At 43.9% G+C, this 17,097-nt stretch overlaps 2 protein-coding genes across 2 annotated transcripts in view; both read left to right on the plus strand.

Annotated features, from left to right (window-relative positions):
* Positions 1–15,785, plus strand: part of LOC147641280 (DNA repair RAD52-like protein 2, chloroplastic) — a 71,195-nt gene extending 55,410 nt beyond the window's left edge. The window contains exon 4 of the mRNA XM_086820038.1: positions 15,467–15,785. Within this exon, the coding sequence (XP_086676164.1) occupies positions 15,467–15,607 (141 nt within the window). The 3' untranslated portion in view covers positions 15,608–15,785. The remainder of the gene's footprint in view (positions 1–15,466) is intronic.
* Positions 8,127–9,007, plus strand: LOC147641281 (uncharacterized). Its single transcript, XM_086820041.1, has 2 exons — positions 8,127–8,366; positions 8,490–9,007. Exons 1-2 carry the CDS (start codon positions 8,322–8,324, stop codon positions 8,844–8,846), a joined length of 402 nt encoding a protein of 133 aa, XP_086676167.1. The 5' UTR covers positions 8,127–8,321; the 3' UTR covers positions 8,847–9,007.
* Positions 15,786–17,097: the final 1,312 nt, after the last annotated feature.

The following is a 17,097-nucleotide window of genomic DNA, read 5'->3' on the forward strand; positions in this document are numbered from 1 at the left end:
TTCTCTTAATTAAGTGTAAGGTTAGTGTGTGTACACTTTAGTACACGCACTTTTAGGCTAGACCCAATGCCTATATAAAGAACCCTCGTGTCTCTAGAAGTAGACGCCTTCCTTGATGAGGCTTTTTGGCTGTATTTTTTGCACTTTCTCCTTCCCAACTCCATATCCAAGCTTGCTAGTGTGTTTTCACTTTCCTACACACTCCCAATGACCGAAATGCAGCAAAAAGTCCTTTCTTTTGCTGTAATTTTTGGTCTTTTGGCTGAAAACCTTAAATTCAGCATTCGTTTCTCAAGTTGAACCATAGGAGAAGCTTTCCCAGGGTTCCATTCATCCTCTTTCGTGAAGGATCACGAGACAGATTGAAGGTTTCAACACTCCAGACTCTTCCATCCATTGTCATCGGCTCTACTTGCAATTGGTAAGCTTTAATTCTCAATTCTGGAAGCAAGTAGTAGGAGGGAGGAGATGTTCACATACCCTGTGTAGTGTTCTCTTGTTCTACGTGCTCTCTTGTAGATTGTTACTACCATGTGTTGGTGCAACAATAGAGAGCAGATGGTAGGGAACATGGACACTTGAGAGGGTAGTGTGAATTGCAGATCTTCAGTGACAACCATATTGTTTGCAATACTGCATTCATATGCATTGGTATTGAAATCGGGTCAGAAATGCCCATGACACTATATGTACTTCATTCTCCTAAGATTAATATACTCTATTTGAGAGAGGGGCCGACGGTTCCGGCTGATTGTGCATCCCTTGTGAATTCAATAAATTACATCTTGTGTTGAGCTTGTTGTCCATTAAATCTTGGTGTATTTAAGTGTGTTGATTAGCCGGTGGAATTTCATTGGTATTAGAGCATACTGTTCTATTTCACTTCTATCATGAAAGACGATCACCGCGAACACTAGCTATCTCTAGACTTAGAACAATATGGACAGTCGTAATGTTGAAGATGTCAACACAAGAGGCGGGGACAATGAAATGCATGCTTCGAATGCTTTACAGAAAGAGCAAACTCATGTGGTGTATACCAGGGAACATGAACATGTGGGATAGCCGTCCCGTGGTAAAGAGAAAATGTAGGAAGAAGAGTCCATGGCCCTAAGGGCTGAACTTACTCGTATGCAGGCTCTTCTTTATGCACAACAAGAAGAATTGAAGCTCTACTGTGAGGATCCATTGGTACATAATCGTTTTGAAGGCCATGAAAGTTGAATCTTTTATGGATCATGCTATGGCATTGATTGCTCAAGAGTTGCACATGCAACTGAGGGATGCGGCACGTGCATATTTGGCTCGTATCAAGGATACCTATGTAGAAAAGGCAACCATTTCACATGTCTTGGTATCCCCACAGGTGGTTGAACAAGAACTTATGTTTAAGAGAATGAATCCTCATGCTTTTAGAGAGGATACCCTGTGTAGCTTGTTAAGGATGCAATGTTTATGAGACAGTGGTCAAAATGTATATCAAATGCCATTGCCGATTGAAAATGTGCATGCACAACACATGTAACATGGATTGCAATTTTTTGTTTGTGGAGGTATTCCGCGTCTCTCTCATGCTACTTATGCTCTCGAGTGTGCTCGTGAGGGAGAAGATATGGGTAAAAATGCACCAATGTGTGTTGAGGGGCCAGCTTTGCCTCATGCTTACACGGCACATGTTTCTATGTCTAATGCATCACCTTTTGTTCCTAAAATGACGCCACTCACAAGGGCTGTTGCAATGGACACACATGCGGGAAAATGTGTTGAGATGGAGGATAATGCATCAAAGTCTCGTGACTTCAAAGCCAGAGACAAATCTGTGAAGTTTGATACATATCATGGAGAATATGATGCATTAAAGGCACTTTCTTTTGTTGCCTAGTTTGATATTGCTTTTAGTGATGAGGATTTTACTCAAAAATCCATGATCCGACATATAAGCATATTCATGAAAGGTACTACTGCTCATTGGTGGCTTACTGAGAAGCTCTCACGAAATCTTGTTAGATCATGGGAAGAGTTGGAGGAGAGGTTCTATGCTAAGTTCTTGTCTCCCAATGCAGTAAATGAGATAACAATGAAGTGGGATTAGGTGAGGGAGAAACGGTGAATGCATGTGCAAAAGTTTTGGAAAGTGCTTTTGGAGGTGTCTCTATTTATGCATGTTCCAGAGAAGGAAAGGAAGAGAAGGTTTCAATCGGGTTGTAAATCAAGATTACAACGTGTGTACAAAGCGGGACTACAAATGTATCTTGGTCACACCTTGCAACAACTAATCGTAGCCACCATTGCCATTGAGCAATTGGAACTCAAGTTGAGTCAATTCAATAAGGCTAAACCCTCATTTTAAGACAAAGAGAGAGCTGTCGAAAATATGCAAAATAGTGAACAGTCACCTAAAAAGGACCAAAATCAATATAAAAATGGTCCAAAGACTTAAAATAAGCCTACCAAGAAGAGTCTCTTCGAAGTGAAAGACTATGGTCTCACTGCGGAGCAGTAAAAGTAGTATATGAGCGAGGGGAAATACTTTACTTGTGGTACACTAAGCATATTGCAAATGCATGCCCGAACAAGAAAAAGCATGATAGTGCGAATGCCTCAAAGCCTAATGTGCATATGGTTCCGGATGTGCAGGGTAACAATTCACATGATAGCAAAGATGGGCTTGTATGTAAAGCTTGGGGAGAGCTTAAGGATCAGTCCACTTTGTTCGTGTTTGATGATCGTGCAACTGAGAACTTCATATCTACACAGATGGCAGTTGCGTTGGGTATTGAAGTGAAGAACATGGGTTCTCAAATTGAAGCAAGGGCTGTCTTTTTTGGTAGATAAGTGCAGGTCATGCCTATTATTGGCAAGTTGTGCATACACATTCAAGGCTATGTAGACCATGAAAACTTTCTTGTAGCGTCTTTGAATGGTTGTGATATATTGCTTGGAAAGCCTTGGCACATGTGCATTGATCTATGCAAGGCTTATAAGACCAACAAGATCGCCTTCATGCATAAAGGCCGAGAGCAAGAAGTAATCAAAAGAGTGTTTTTGCGTACTTGAATTTTGCACAAGATCATGTTCAAGGAACTAATGTGCATGTGGGCACTCTTAGTAATGATAGGCTAAAATTCTTGCAAGAGTACAATGATTGTTTTGTTGATGAGTTACCAAATGAGTTGCCATCCATATGATTGAAAGATCATCGCATTGATGTTGTGCCGGGTAGCTCACCACCTAATAGGCTGGATGAGACATTTGCAGCGGATGCGTATGTAGAGGCTTGAATATTGCGTTTGCTCAGGTGCAGGCAACCATTGCAAGGTCACAAGACAAACATAAAAAGGTTGCCGACAAGCATAGAAGGCAATTTGATGTCAAAGAGAATGATTGGGTATTGCTGAAATTTGAGAAAGCAAGACTTGCAAAGAGGCTTGGCAAAGAGGGTGCATGCAACCAGGTACTATGGGCCTTTCCGAGTGATCAAGAAGATCAATGAAGTGGCTTTCAGGTTGGCATTGCCTAGTTGTTGACATATACACAATGCTTCTCATGTGAGTCTCCTTCGCAAGTATGTAGGGCCAGAGCTCAGTGAACTGGTCATTGAGGGTCCACCAGAAGTAGATGAGCTTGAGGAGATTTTGTAGCCAGAACAAATTGTGTATCACAAGGAATGCAAGCTTGCATGCAAGGTTATCAGGCTTTACCTTGTGAAGTTTAAGAACTATCTTCCCATTGATGCGAAATGGGTAGATGAAGAGTTCTTTAGAGATTGCTTGCACTTCCTTCAGATGTATTTGGATGCTTTTTAGTTGCGGACAACTGTTTAGAAGCCGAGAGGGATGTCACCATTTGGTCACCCAACTGGTCTACCCGTGCTTTCTCATTATGAATGTACATTGGATTGGCGTCCATGGTAGTTGCATATGACGGGGATTGATGCCACTCATGTGACACTGTGGACTTGGCTTTCCGTTGGGACTTGTACCTATGAGTACATGCTCGAGCCTGGAGGATGATATTCCATTGGGTCTGGTACCTCGTGTACTTGCCTGGAACACGTCTATTTTAGTATAGTCTCATGAACAGGGATTGTCCATACCAATGCTGCATTGCATAGCATCTCTATGTGCTTGCTTGCAAATTGAATTTGCATGTTGTTTTCATGCTTGCTTGACCAATGTGTAGTTCAAGGTAAGGGGACACCTGCTCGTGAACCATGCGTGTGAAGCTGTTTGTTGACATGGTTATGTGGCATGTGATAGGTGGTACGTATTGGTCAAGACCTAGCCTTAGGAACTAGCATTAATTTATAAGTGAGTGTGTACATACTTCATTAAGTTTTGGGCGACCAAATCTCACTTATAAATTATGACCAGTCCTGTGTTCGCGCACACTGATGTCCCGAAGCTCAATGCCCACTCCTCAGACCTTATCCCCTTTGTACAAAGAGAGTAACCAGCCATGTGTCCATCCTAGCTTGGACCACAAGTCACTTGTTCTCTTTGCCCGGTACCCAGGGTGGACATCTCATCACCTCTCTCTTCCCTCTCTCCAAAAGTAGGTCCATTCTGTCATGAGGCCTTTTGGTTGTATTTTCTGCACTTTCTCCTTCCTAGCTTGCACCACAAGTCACTTGTTCTCTTTGCCCGGTACCCAGGGTGGACATCTCATCACCTCTCTCTTTCCTCTCTCCAAAAGTAGGTCCCTTCTGTCATGTGTCCATTCTAGCTTGCACCACACGTCACTTGTTCTCTTTGTCCGGTACCCAGGGTGGACATCTCATCACCTCTCTTCCCTCTCTCCAGAAGTAGGTCCCTTCTGTCATGTGTCCATCCTAGCTTCCCTTCTGTCATGTGTTCATCCTAGTTTGCACCACAAGTCACTTGTTCTCTTTGCCCGGTACCCATGGTGGACATCTCATCACCTCTCTCTTCCCGCTCTCCAGAAGTAGGTCCCTTCTGTCACGAGGCCTTTTGGCTGTATTTTCTGCACTTTCTTCTTCCCAACTCCACATTTAAGCTTGCTAGTGTGTTTTCCAAGCTTCCAAGAGTGTTTCTAGTTGAAATTTACTCTCCTACACACTCCCAGTGATTGACTGAAAGTTAGCAAAACGGTCCTTTCTTTGTGCTGTAATTTTTGGTCTTTTTTTTGAAAACCTTAATTGAAGGTTTCAACTCTCAGGACGCTTCCATCACGAAGACTTTCGTTGTCATCGACTCTTCTTGCAATTGGTAAGCTTTAATGCTTAATTATGGAAGCAAGTAGTAGGAGGGAGGAGCAAGACTCCGTTCCGTGTTCACATACTCTGTGTAGTGTTCTTTTGTCCTACGTGCTCTCTTGCAGATTGTTACTACTATGTGTTGGTGGAACAATAGAGAGAAGATGGTAGGGAACATGGACACTTGAGAGGGTAGTGTGAGTTGCAGATCTTGACCGACAACCATATTGTTTGCAATACTATTTTCATATGCATTGGTATGGAAATTTGGTCAAAAATGCTCGTGACACTATTTACTTAATTCTGCCAAGATTAATCTATTTGAGGGAGGGATCGAACGTTCCAGCTCATTGTGCGTCTCTTGCCAATTCAACAAATTACACCTTGTATTGATCCTGTTGTCCATTAAATCTTGGTGTATTTAAGTGTATTGATTAGCATCGTGTTCAACCAAACATTCCACACCGACTTGTGGAATTACAACCCGTGTGCACTCTGACGTTGCTAATGAAGATCCCATGTAGATAACATTGGAGAATCAATCTCACTCTTCCTTTCACATCGCCCTTTGGATCCAAAGAGATGTAAAAGGCTAGTTGAAGACTAGGAGGACTAGTCAGCATGGATATATGCCATTGCATCCGTGGAAGTCAACGCAGTAGCTGCTACCTCTGAAGCCTTGGTGTCGTCATCTGATGAAGAACTAGATGCTACCTTCTTTGCTTTACGTTGTGCCTTGTCCTTTTTCTTCACCTCACATACCTTCATGGTTTGGCCCTTTTTATCATAATACCAACACTTCACCTTTGACTTTGACTTACCCTTCTCTTCTTTCTTTGTGCCAGCAAAAGCCTGCGCCTCACCTTTACCTACCTGCCCAAACCTTTTGTTTCTCATCTCTTCTTCAAGTAACAGTGTTGAGACCTCCTCAAAATCAAGAGACTTATCCCTATGCCCAATTGTCAAAGAAGTGACAAAACTACGATAAGGAGACAACTTGCTCGAGAGTCTATGCGCCAACTGTGTATTGTGAACTTTGGAATCACTGGTCACCAACTTGTCTCTTAATGCTGGTCACCAACTTGTCTCATATCATTAAGAGTCAAACCATATAGCTGACTTTCCAAATCGAGCACTCTAGTGAGGCTCTTCGTCTCAAACTATCGTTGCAAAATCCAACGTGGTCAGGCAAAGGTTTGAGCATCACGCTCGTCCCAATCTGCAATCAACTGTGAGTCAATTACTACTTCTTCATCAATAGCGCTTTTGTGATCCTCAATGATAAGTCTCCTTCTCAACATGGATGTGAGACTCTTCTTTGGCCCTCCTAGTTTCAACTTCTTGCCTTCAACAAGTTTCCACCGCTTGTTGCAGGCAAGCTCACTCTTTCCACAGTGGATAGTTGGATCCATCCAACTTGCTTGGCTTTGAGAACCCAGTAGAGATGCCATGCCACAACCCTAAACCAATCCTTATGCAAAAACCTCAACCAATAGTGCAAAAAACCTTGTATTTGCAGCCAAAACAGCACTTGCGGTAGAAAAAACAGCTTACCCCCTGTGTTTGAACTGGAAATAGTCCTCCCGGCAACTTGGGCTTGATGAAGAGTTGCACCACACTTGCGTTTTTTTGAACATGGGCTGAATCACCTTTTCCTCCCTCCACGAGATTGTTGGGTCACGGGAGAAGAGCTCGGGAGAAGAGCTCTGTAAGGCAAAAAAACAGACACACACACAAGCATATAGAGAGAGAAACGTGAGGTGAGACACGCAAGCACATAAAGAGAGAAATGTGAGGTGAGCTCGATAGTTGTTGAAAAAGATGTACTTTGATAATGACTGCTCGCTTAGCTTGCAAATGGCTTATGAGCGGAAAGTTTGGAATACCTGGCTCACACTCCCACCACGGATGGTGTATTTGCTTTATTAGAATGATGTAAATCTGAAAACAAATACAGAAAACTTGACCTTTTCTTGGTTGGAAAATCCTGCCCTTGACCTGAATCCTTCACCCCTTTGCGTTAGCAAGCCCTTGGCTGTCTTGGCCCCTTGGTTTGCTTGAGCACTTGGTGAAAAATGAGATGAATGATGGGATTATGGCCTCCACTATTTATACTTCTCCTCAGGAGCAGTCGGCCAGCTGAAAAACAGGCAATGTCCCACGACTGGTGAAAATTCAGCAATAAATGCTGAATTAAATCCCAAAAAATACTGCCTTTTTTTCCTAATAGGCTGAAAGTGATGCGCCTGCTTCTGATTTGCTGGACATAGCTTTTGTCCACAATCCCAGGGCTGGGCAGCCTGTATGGGCTGCCCCATACATGCCCTACAGCCATATAAAGGTTGTAATCTCCTGGAGATTGCCTTATCTGTGCCCTAGGGCTGTCCTACAACCCCTCCATGGCTGGTGGGTTCAGCTTGGGCCTTCCTGGCCCTCGTGGGGGTGGTTCTACACCATTCCCATGCCCACACTCAGATCCGGGGTAGCCCTATGGGCTGGCCCCTTGTCCTAAACATAGTCTACTCAGTGATCTGGCATCCGGTACCATACCAGATACACAGAACCACTGACATCATTCTAGAGGGAGACTCACAGCCGCGCGGACTGGCACTGTTTCATGTCCAGGACAGTGCACACTTGACCTCGGACTCATGTGCAGGACAATGCACACCTGACCTCGGACGACTGAGATGGATCCCTGGCTGACTCGTCCCGGACTGGGCTCACATGGGACCAATTCACCATCCCAGGTCCTGCACCTTCTGTACAGAAATGTCTACGTGGTATCCAAGTGCGGGATGCACGTGACATACTTGGTGGCAAAACTATGGAAGACAGGGTCTTCCACAGTTTATAGATATAGCTCTGCGAGTGCTAGCTCAGGTATGTATATCATGTATGTACTATGCCATATGAACTAGTCTGGTGAAGCTTGTTGGGAATTGCCGAGCTCACATGAATGAAGCACTTTTTTTGAATTGGAGTGCAGGATTGTTCAGCAGGTGCTTGTGAGCGCAACTGGAGCGCTTACTCGCTCATACATACAAAGATACGCAATCGTTTGAGCATCTCTCAACTAGAGAGACTGGTCTATTGTAGGGCCAACATGAAGCTCGTACGAGCTTATCATGCTTTGGGCACCCCAAAACAGGTGAGTTTATCCTATTCATTCTCTTATGGGGATTGGCCTCCCATTTACATAGCTTTTATACTATAGTATACACACAGTTGAGTCGTTGACACTCCGCGTTCTCTTTGGTTTTACGTTGAATAGGTGGATCCAACACGTGTCAAGCTGGTCCCAGATCCTACCACCATTGATGAGGCAGAGCAACGGTTTAGAGATGAGCAGGACGAAATTCTTTGCCTCCTGCATAGAGAGCTGGAGAGTGTAGACAAGCGGGTGACGAGATCGAGAGCCTGGGCTTGTAAAATTCAGCTACATGAGGGACCTGCAGAGCAGCAGATGCAGAGAGTTCTGGCCGGAGAGGCGCCCGGAGGGGGAAGCTGCCTATTCAGACTCCTCGAGCACGTGCGAATGAGGCCGTTCGCCTCATTCACACTACCCAGCAGGATGATGCAGAGGCAGGGACAGGGACATCTGAGGCAGCCCATCCACCTGTGCCCATGATGACAGGGCCTGAGCATGATGACGAGGGCAATGTCATCACGGAGGGTTATATGCTTGATTCTCCAGGGTCATCATCCTCATCGGATGATGAGTTTTGATTTGGATTACCTTAGTTTTGATTTGGTGTTGTATGGACATGGCACATTTTGTTATTATTCATAGACTCATTTTCAAATTTCATCATTTTTTGATGTGAATTGTGAGTTGTCACGACTCACTTGTGATTGTCTTAAGTAATAAGTATTAAGTATTAAGTACGATTAACTTATTAAGTATGATTGACTACTTGTGATTCTAATTTCTCACTTTTGAATTAGTAGGTTTGTGACCTTGTTGTGTCTCTATTTCAAAAGTTTTATATGTCAATGTGGACATGGACTGAAATTTTATGTAGGTGGCTGAAATTTCTGAGATTTTTTGTATTTTTATGTATTTTTACCAATGGTATGTATTTTTACGTACCTTAAATTTTTTTTCCGTACCAAACAACGTACAGTACGTACGGATCCGTACAGTACATAACGTTTGGTACCACCTTGGTCATCAAGCTTACCTCACAATGCTGAGGTACATGTGCATAAGCTATATATCCAAAAACTTTGAAGTGTTTAACTTCAGGCTTCCTTTCATGCCAGGCCTCATATGGCGTTATGGTTTTCAATGCTTTGGTAGGGCATCTATTCAACATGTGTAGCACACATTATTACCTCGATCGAGAATTTGTGAGGCAAGCCTTTGCCTTTAACCATGCGTCTAGCCATTTCCATCAAAGACCTGTTCTTTCTCTCAGCAACACCATTTTGCCGAGGAGAATATGGCATCATGCATTTATGCTTTATGCCTTTTTCTGCCATAAAAGCTTTGAAAGCAATGGACATGAATTTCCCCCCTTGATCTGGACGGAGGGTTTGCACTTTGCAACTTGTTTGATTTTCAGCTTGTGCCATAAAATGCTGAAAACATGCAAATACATTAGATTTTGCTTTCAATGGATACACCCAAGCAAATCTGGAGTAGTCATCGATAAAGGTTACAAAGTAAAGATGCTTTCCAATAGATGTTGTCCACATAGGACCACACACGTCATTGTGCACAAGCTGTATTTTCCGGATAGCCCTTGTTGATCCATTTTTTGGGAATGCATTTCTGTGCATCTTACCCAATATGCACCCTTCACAAATAGCGACCTGGCTTTTTGCAGTAGTGACATTTTTCCTTTTTCTTAGACTTGCCTACATCATTTTTAGTCTTTTGTGAAGGTTGTCTCGAATCATTCTTTAGCTGAAAATTGCTTTTGGTTTTTCCCTTGCCCTTGTCTTGGGCAACAAAAGCCCCATCACTACCACGCATGACAGAAGACTTGTTCTTCTGATTGTGCTCCTCCTATAGTAACAAGCTAACCAACTCTTCAAACAAGATTGGTTCGAGTTTCCCCGCATGAGCGATGTGTGGAAGTTCAAGTAAGTTTCTAGCAGCGATGATAATGTCCGGGAAACCAGCTCCTTTTGAGAAATGACCTCATCAATATTGAGCAATTGCTCTCGAAGATTCTGGATCTTCGTAAGATCAGCCATACTATCACCATCATTCATGTCCAAGCTCTCAAGATCTTTCTTGAGATATGCACCCCTGGCCTCATTCTTGGCCTGATACATGGTTTCAAGTACATCCCAAGCTCGCCGTGAGGTTCTGTAAGATCGGATATGCGGTATGATTGATCGCATTACCGACAAAGGAATCAAAGCCATCGCTTGGTCATTGGGAGTATCCCATCTCTTCTTCTCCTGCGAGGGAGGAGTAGGTACTGCAGCTTGTTGAGCACCACAGCCAGTCATGTTAGGTGCTATGTCAACAAGGTGTTCATCTTCACCTGACACATAACCCCATAATCCTTTCGCCACAAGAAGGTTTCGGACAATGAAACTCCAAAGGGAGTAATTACTGTCATCCAATTTGACAAAACCCCGAATATATCGGTCGTATTCCTAGCCATTGGCTGAAATCTCGTTACCAAGAGATATGCGAACATGTGCAACCAAATATGCTATAAAAAACACCTGCAGGCAAAATCCCAAGACATTGGAGTGCAATGCTAGGCAACCACAAGGTCCTCTGTAAATGTTTTGCCCCAAATAGAAGGCTGCAGATAAAGTTTGTAGTGTCTTGACAACACAATTACTGCATAATTTTAGAAAATCACTGCATAAATTTCCAATGCGGAAAAAATCCCAAATTTCTGAGCACCAATGGGTTGTTTTATGTGTCAATTGCACATAATTCACAAAAGCCCTGAAAATTTGTGTACCAATGAGCTTTAATTGTGCGATTAAGCATTGATTTTTGGAAAGCGCCAAATTTATATGTCCTGTAGTTGCAATTGTGAAATTAAGCACTATTTTTTGAAAAATCCCCAAATTTCATTGAACCATGCACCAAAATGTTGCCCTGCACTGTTGACTGCACTTGATTTTTGCAATGAAGCAAGTAATTCACTAAACCCCATGAAATGAACCCATAAACAAGTACCTGAATGATCTGTGTCCAGATATGCCTTTACAGAGAGTGTTTGGATGTTCAGAGTTCTTGCTGGCTGATGCAGGCGAAGTAGACGGCTAGCTGGCAGATGAACAGGCGACATAGCAGCTGCGGCTGCTTTTGGCGGATTGCAGACGACGATGAACGACAAGTGAGGTGCAGACGGGGGACGACGAGAGATGTTGCAGTCTGAATGACGGAGATGGTGGGCAATTGCGGACGTAAGGGGCCAAAGAAATGCAGATTTCGGTCCTTTGCCACATAAGACAAGTGTGGTAGAGCTCCGGCCACCTACGAGGAGGTGGACTTGCAGGAGGGTGAGCGGGAATCACTTCACCTTCCGTTGGAGCAGGTGCAAGAGGACGCTTCTCAGTGCCATCCACATACAGCCATACATTCTTGGCAACCAAAACACAACGCATCATATAAGCCCACATAGGGTAGTAATTCCCATTGAGCTTGTCCTCTTGATATAGCATTCCAAAGAGGTAATTGTTACTGTTGGCTATGATAACACAACAAATTTGTCACAAGTCACCACGACTAGGCAATGCCTAGCAAAACCGTAAGAATGCGGGGGATAAATAGGAGGATAATAATGGACTGAAAGGGAACTCCCTCACCACGAGAAATACATATGCATGTCCCAAATCTGCAAGTGTACTGCACGATGATGCAAATCTGTCAAAGTGTCCACAATGGCATATATATACTGCAGCAAACCACAAATGTATACATGTGCCGTGGAAAACACGATCAGATGACACCTCTAAAAGCTGCAAGTGCTCAAAACTTGGCAAATCAAAGGTAAATTGGTCGAATGCTCCAAAAATGGGCTCAATGTAGAAAAGCCCTAATTTTTAGGCAGCCAAATAGACCAAATCTGAATCGGATCTGCACTTGTAAATTTGCTAATGCGATTGTCACCTGTACCAAATGCTGGAATGTCCCAAAAATTGGGGCAAATGACCCAATGCCAAGCAAATGTGCCTGTAATACCCAAATAATTGGGGGAAATGTCCCAATGCCAACCAAATGTGCTTGTAATACCCAAAATTGCCTGCAAATAGTGCCAATTTTTGTAAAATCTCCAAATTTCTTGTGCAATTATGCACCAAATCTACTAAAATCAATGGTGTGCCAATGTTGCAATTGCAGGCTCAATGGTGAAAAGCCCCAAATTTCAATAGGCAATGTGTGCAATTTTAGGTCAAAAAGTTACAAATCCCACAGACCTTGCAGATCTGAAATTTGAAGTTGCTTTGGGCAGATCTGAGAGGTAGGTACTATACAGTTGGACCAGCAAGTTGCTTTGGACAGATTTGAGGTGGTATAGGGCGCAAGTACAATCGTACGGCGGCACAGGGCGCAGGTACAGGGCAGGCCTTGGCGGCGACGGCGGAGGTCGTACAGCTGCGGCTGCTTGTGAGGGTGACGACAGAGGCGGTGGCGCACAGGTCTGAGAGGCGACGAACTCAGATCTGGAGGCGGCGAAGGCAGATCTGTTGGCGGTGGTGTCGCACAGCACGGATCTGATTGCCGGTGGCAGCGGTGGCATAGGCAGATTTGATAGGCGGCTGAGCACAGTGGCGGCAGCGCAAGGCGAAACCCTAACCCTAGGCGGTGCACAGTGGCGACGACTGAGCAGAGTGGCGACAGCAGAGGTGGTTGAGGGCGGCAGCGGCTGAGGGCGGAACCCTAACCCTAAACAGCAAAACCCTAATGCCAATAGGCTGAAGCTCAAGATCTAAAGGGCAGTAGGGGGCAAACCCTAACCGTAACCCTAACAAGGCTTTGATACCAATGTTAGGTTGGAGGGAAGCTAGCTTGCGCACGCGCGCGCGCGCGCGCACACACAGACACACACACACACACACACACACACACACACACACACACACACACAACCTCAAGCATAGAGAAACGTGAGAGTGCTGGAAAAGATGTACTCAATAATGATACAAAATGAAAGTACAAGTGAGTACTAAAAGGCCTAGGGCTAAGTGCCCAACACACATAAGTGTGTTCACACGGGAAAAAACCTGTGTCCAGTCATAGGGAAAAAGTGCCCGTGAGTAAGCTAGGTTCACACCTGAACTAGCCGGGAGTGGACATGACCAACAACTTTCTTCAAATGGTGAGCGGTAGTAGAAGCTCTTGCGTCTTCACCTCTACGCGGTGAGAAGCAGCGTTTTCAGCAGATCCATCGCTCCACGAAATGAAAAACATCATATGCCTTTGCATTTTCAGCTCCACATGATGAAGACCAGCAGTACACGATTTCACCTGGGCTTCCTAAGGCTGTGCGCACAGTCAACTTTGCTATGGCAGCAAAAATGCAACTCCAACAAGGCGCCAACAGCAGCAAACCAAGAAAGAACTCACATGAATTGTAGGACACGCGCACAGCTCCACGTGCATTTGAATTAGCACGAGATGGATAGGAGTAGATTCTTCACATTAAAGAGCAGCAACACACACCAAGACAGCTCAAAGCCAAAGCTCTGATACCATGTTAGAAAATGCGTAGTCAATGGGAGAGAAGAGGAGAGAGAGAGCACAAGGGAACTTGCTTCAGCTTGAGTGCACTTATGAATAATGTTACATGACGGTCCTTTATATAGGCGCTGGAGCTAGCCACAAAGTGAGTGCACTAAAGTGTACTCACACTAACCTTACACCTAATTAAGAGGCTGTTCACATGCCCGTAAGTATAACACTTACGTATGTTATCTGATGTCACCTCAAGGAGGCTCACAAGTGTGTGGGAGCAAAATAACCTTTTGCTACGAGGTGAGATTTGTACTTATCTAAAGAACCATCAGATTTATACTTTGTTTTGAAAACCCACTTAAGACCAAGGACTTGTCTTTTACTTGACCTTTGGACAAGCTCCCAAGTCTTATTTTTCTCGATGGACAGCAGCTCACTGTTCATGGCATCCCTCCATTTCTTATGTGCCATCGCATCTTCAATAGAAGTTGGGTATGCAACCTTCATTAAGTGACTCATCAAGGCATAGTAGAGCATTTGACCGTGTTGCCGTCTGTTGTTGAGATTCTTTCCTAGAGACGCTTTGATCTTCCGACTCTAGCAGTGTTCCAAGCTTATCAAAGTTGTCTCTGATCTTCTGGCCACTAGGGGCCACAATCTAGTGTCGAAATCAGATTCTACTTGGTGTCCGGGGCACGGGGTATGCTCCCATCAACCTTAGCTGCAGTGTTAACTGGGTCTGACCATCTCATGGGCTCTTGTTTGGAGACAAGGGCTTGGTTTGCTTGTGTTGGGCTTGCTATTTCTGGTGTTTATCTCGTTGAACTCTTGAGCTGGTTCTTGGTTTGTAGGTGCTTGTTGAGCATGATCTAGTTGGGCCTGTTCATGTGTTGCATTCATCATCTCCAGTACTTAAATGACAATTGTCATGCTAAAAGTAGTACTAGTTAGGGTTAGGGTTTAGCAGAGGAATCAGCTCATGTTGGGAGCCCTTATCCTTGGATCGGTCTATGGCATAAGGTGAATTTGGGCATGTTCCTGGATTCATCTAGGGCACCGATGACGTTAGAGGGGATGTTGTAGTATCTAGTCCATACTATGCACTTTCTTATAAGGTGAATTTGGGCATGTTCCTAGATTCATCTAGGTATATATAATAACGTTCACGTAGCATATTTAAAGGTCTATAAATAGCCCACCCCATTCCACACATTTTAAGGTCTATAAATAGTCTTTTGGAGCAGCCAGCCAAGGGACTCGTGAAGAGCACCATATTCAACCTGAACAGTAGCAATTATCACCGACCGCTTCCCATTGCGAGAGGCTCTAGCATGTGGGACAAGATTACAGAAGTTTTCTTCTCTTTGCTTATAGGCAGAGAACTTCGAGACACATTTGAGCTTGGTAAGCAGTTTAGTTGCTACCAGATTTGTAGGATTTTTTGTAAGGTTGTAACTCGTAGCCTTGTACAAAAGCTACAATCAACTTGCTTTCGGAGTCCCAAGATGATTGATAAAGATGCTTAAGTTACGTTTCAACAATATGAAAATGTTGCTACATTTTTATAGCTGCTGTTCACTCACTTTTCACAGGCGTTTCGTGAGGCGTCGGGTACAGTATATACAGCTGAAGCGAAATTAGAAGATCCTACTCAGCAAGCAGAAGCAATGGCTTTTGTTCGAGCATGTGCCAGATTTGGGCTGGGGCTGTATCTTCATCATGCGGAAGAGTAGTAATGATAGTTTTAATGTGCAGATTACCTGCCAAGACTACCTTAGTGTTTATTATGTAGTGGAGCAAGAAATGAGTTTGTAGGTTGTAATTTTGACCTTATCTTTCTTAAAACTTTTTGGCATGTCTGTCTGATGTACATGGTAAAAAGAGAAACATGCTCCTTCCCTTTTCCCTGGCCTTTTTTTCCCCCAAATGAAAGAGTGTTAATCATCACAACGTCAAAATCACCTGAAAGCCTGCGGGTGCGAGTTTCTAATGTTCAAGAAAACGAATAGATTAACACAATACAGAACAATGAGTTGGGTAATGGATATGAATGGCAAAACGGATTTCTCATAAATTTTATGAAACAGATTTGAGTGCAGCGGTATGACAATGTGTGGTGAACGGGGGAAGTTCAAGAATATTAGTCTCAACCTTGTAGTGTGAAGTGTGCTGAATTGTTCCATTAATGAGGCTATGTTGGTCCTAATTACATCGTGTGCGCGCGTGCGCGTGAGAGAGAGAGAGAGAGAGAGAGAGAGAGAGAGGGAGAGAGTGGGTGTGTGTTAACTGCTTCAAAAAACACCATGAAATGATGCATAGGCACTCCCTCTAACAAGCAAAACAATTACACGTTGTTGGATCTAAAGCCCCTTGTATAGGACATAAACAACTATGCAATTCACGCGCACATGCATGCACATGCTCGCTCGCTCACTCACTCACTCACTCACTCTCTCTCTCTCTCACACACACACACACACACACACAACACACACGAACTGCCTTTCTTTGTTTATGTTTTCTGGTAGGATTTTGCATCACATGTTTCAGGACAGTATTACTAAAAACAGTAGAAATCAAGTCTCATGGCCAATTTGGCCCAATCTAGATGTTACTACGATTCGCTCTCTCTCACACACACTCACACACATGGTGACATTGTATTAGCCCCTCTCTCTCTCTCTCTCTCACTCACACACACACATGCACACACATGGTGACATTGTATTAGCGCCTCTCTCTCTCTCTCTCTCTCTCACACACACACACACACACACAAGCACATAGAGACGCACATGCAAATAGAAAGTGACATTGTGGCTCTTACAAGTTTTCTTTTTCCAGCTTTTTATTTGACTAAGTATTCTCGAGGGTTCATTGTTCTGCCTTTTGGTCTCATAGACCTTTGGGGTCTTTTGAAGACGTTAATACAACACACACTCTCTCTCTCTCTCTCTCTCTCTCTCACACACACACACACTCTCTCTCTCTCTCTCTCTCTCTCTCACCCCCCCCCCCCCCCAATTATTTCTTGGTTGTAATAGTGTTTAGGAGATGCTTTAGGCATCTTCTAACACATGTTATACTTGAATGGTCTCAGAGGTTATTTTGGCCTTACATAATGTTAGAAAGTCTCTCTCTCACACACACGCGCACACACTCATGCGACGATTTATGGGGTATGCTTTGTAACAAAATACTTGTCTTGAAACAAATAGCAACA

The sequence above is a fragment of the Cibotium barometz genome, chromosome 2 (genome assembly GCF_041138505.1).
Source record: "Cibotium barometz isolate CiBa-2024 chromosome 2, ASM4113850v1, whole genome shotgun sequence".
Taxonomy (NCBI): Eukaryota; Viridiplantae; Streptophyta; class Polypodiopsida; order Cyatheales; family Cibotiaceae; genus Cibotium; species Cibotium barometz.

Bases quoted from the DNA above. Each gene is read 5' to 3' on its own strand.
- LOC147641281 (XM_086820041.1), top strand. From the start codon at position 8,322: ATGAAGCTCGTACGAGCTTATCATGCTTTGGGCACCCCAAAACAG. The intron at 8,367-8,489 runs GTGAGTTTATCC...TACGTTGAATAG, and splicing joins CTTTGGGCACCCCAAAACAG to GTGGATCCAACACGTGTCAA.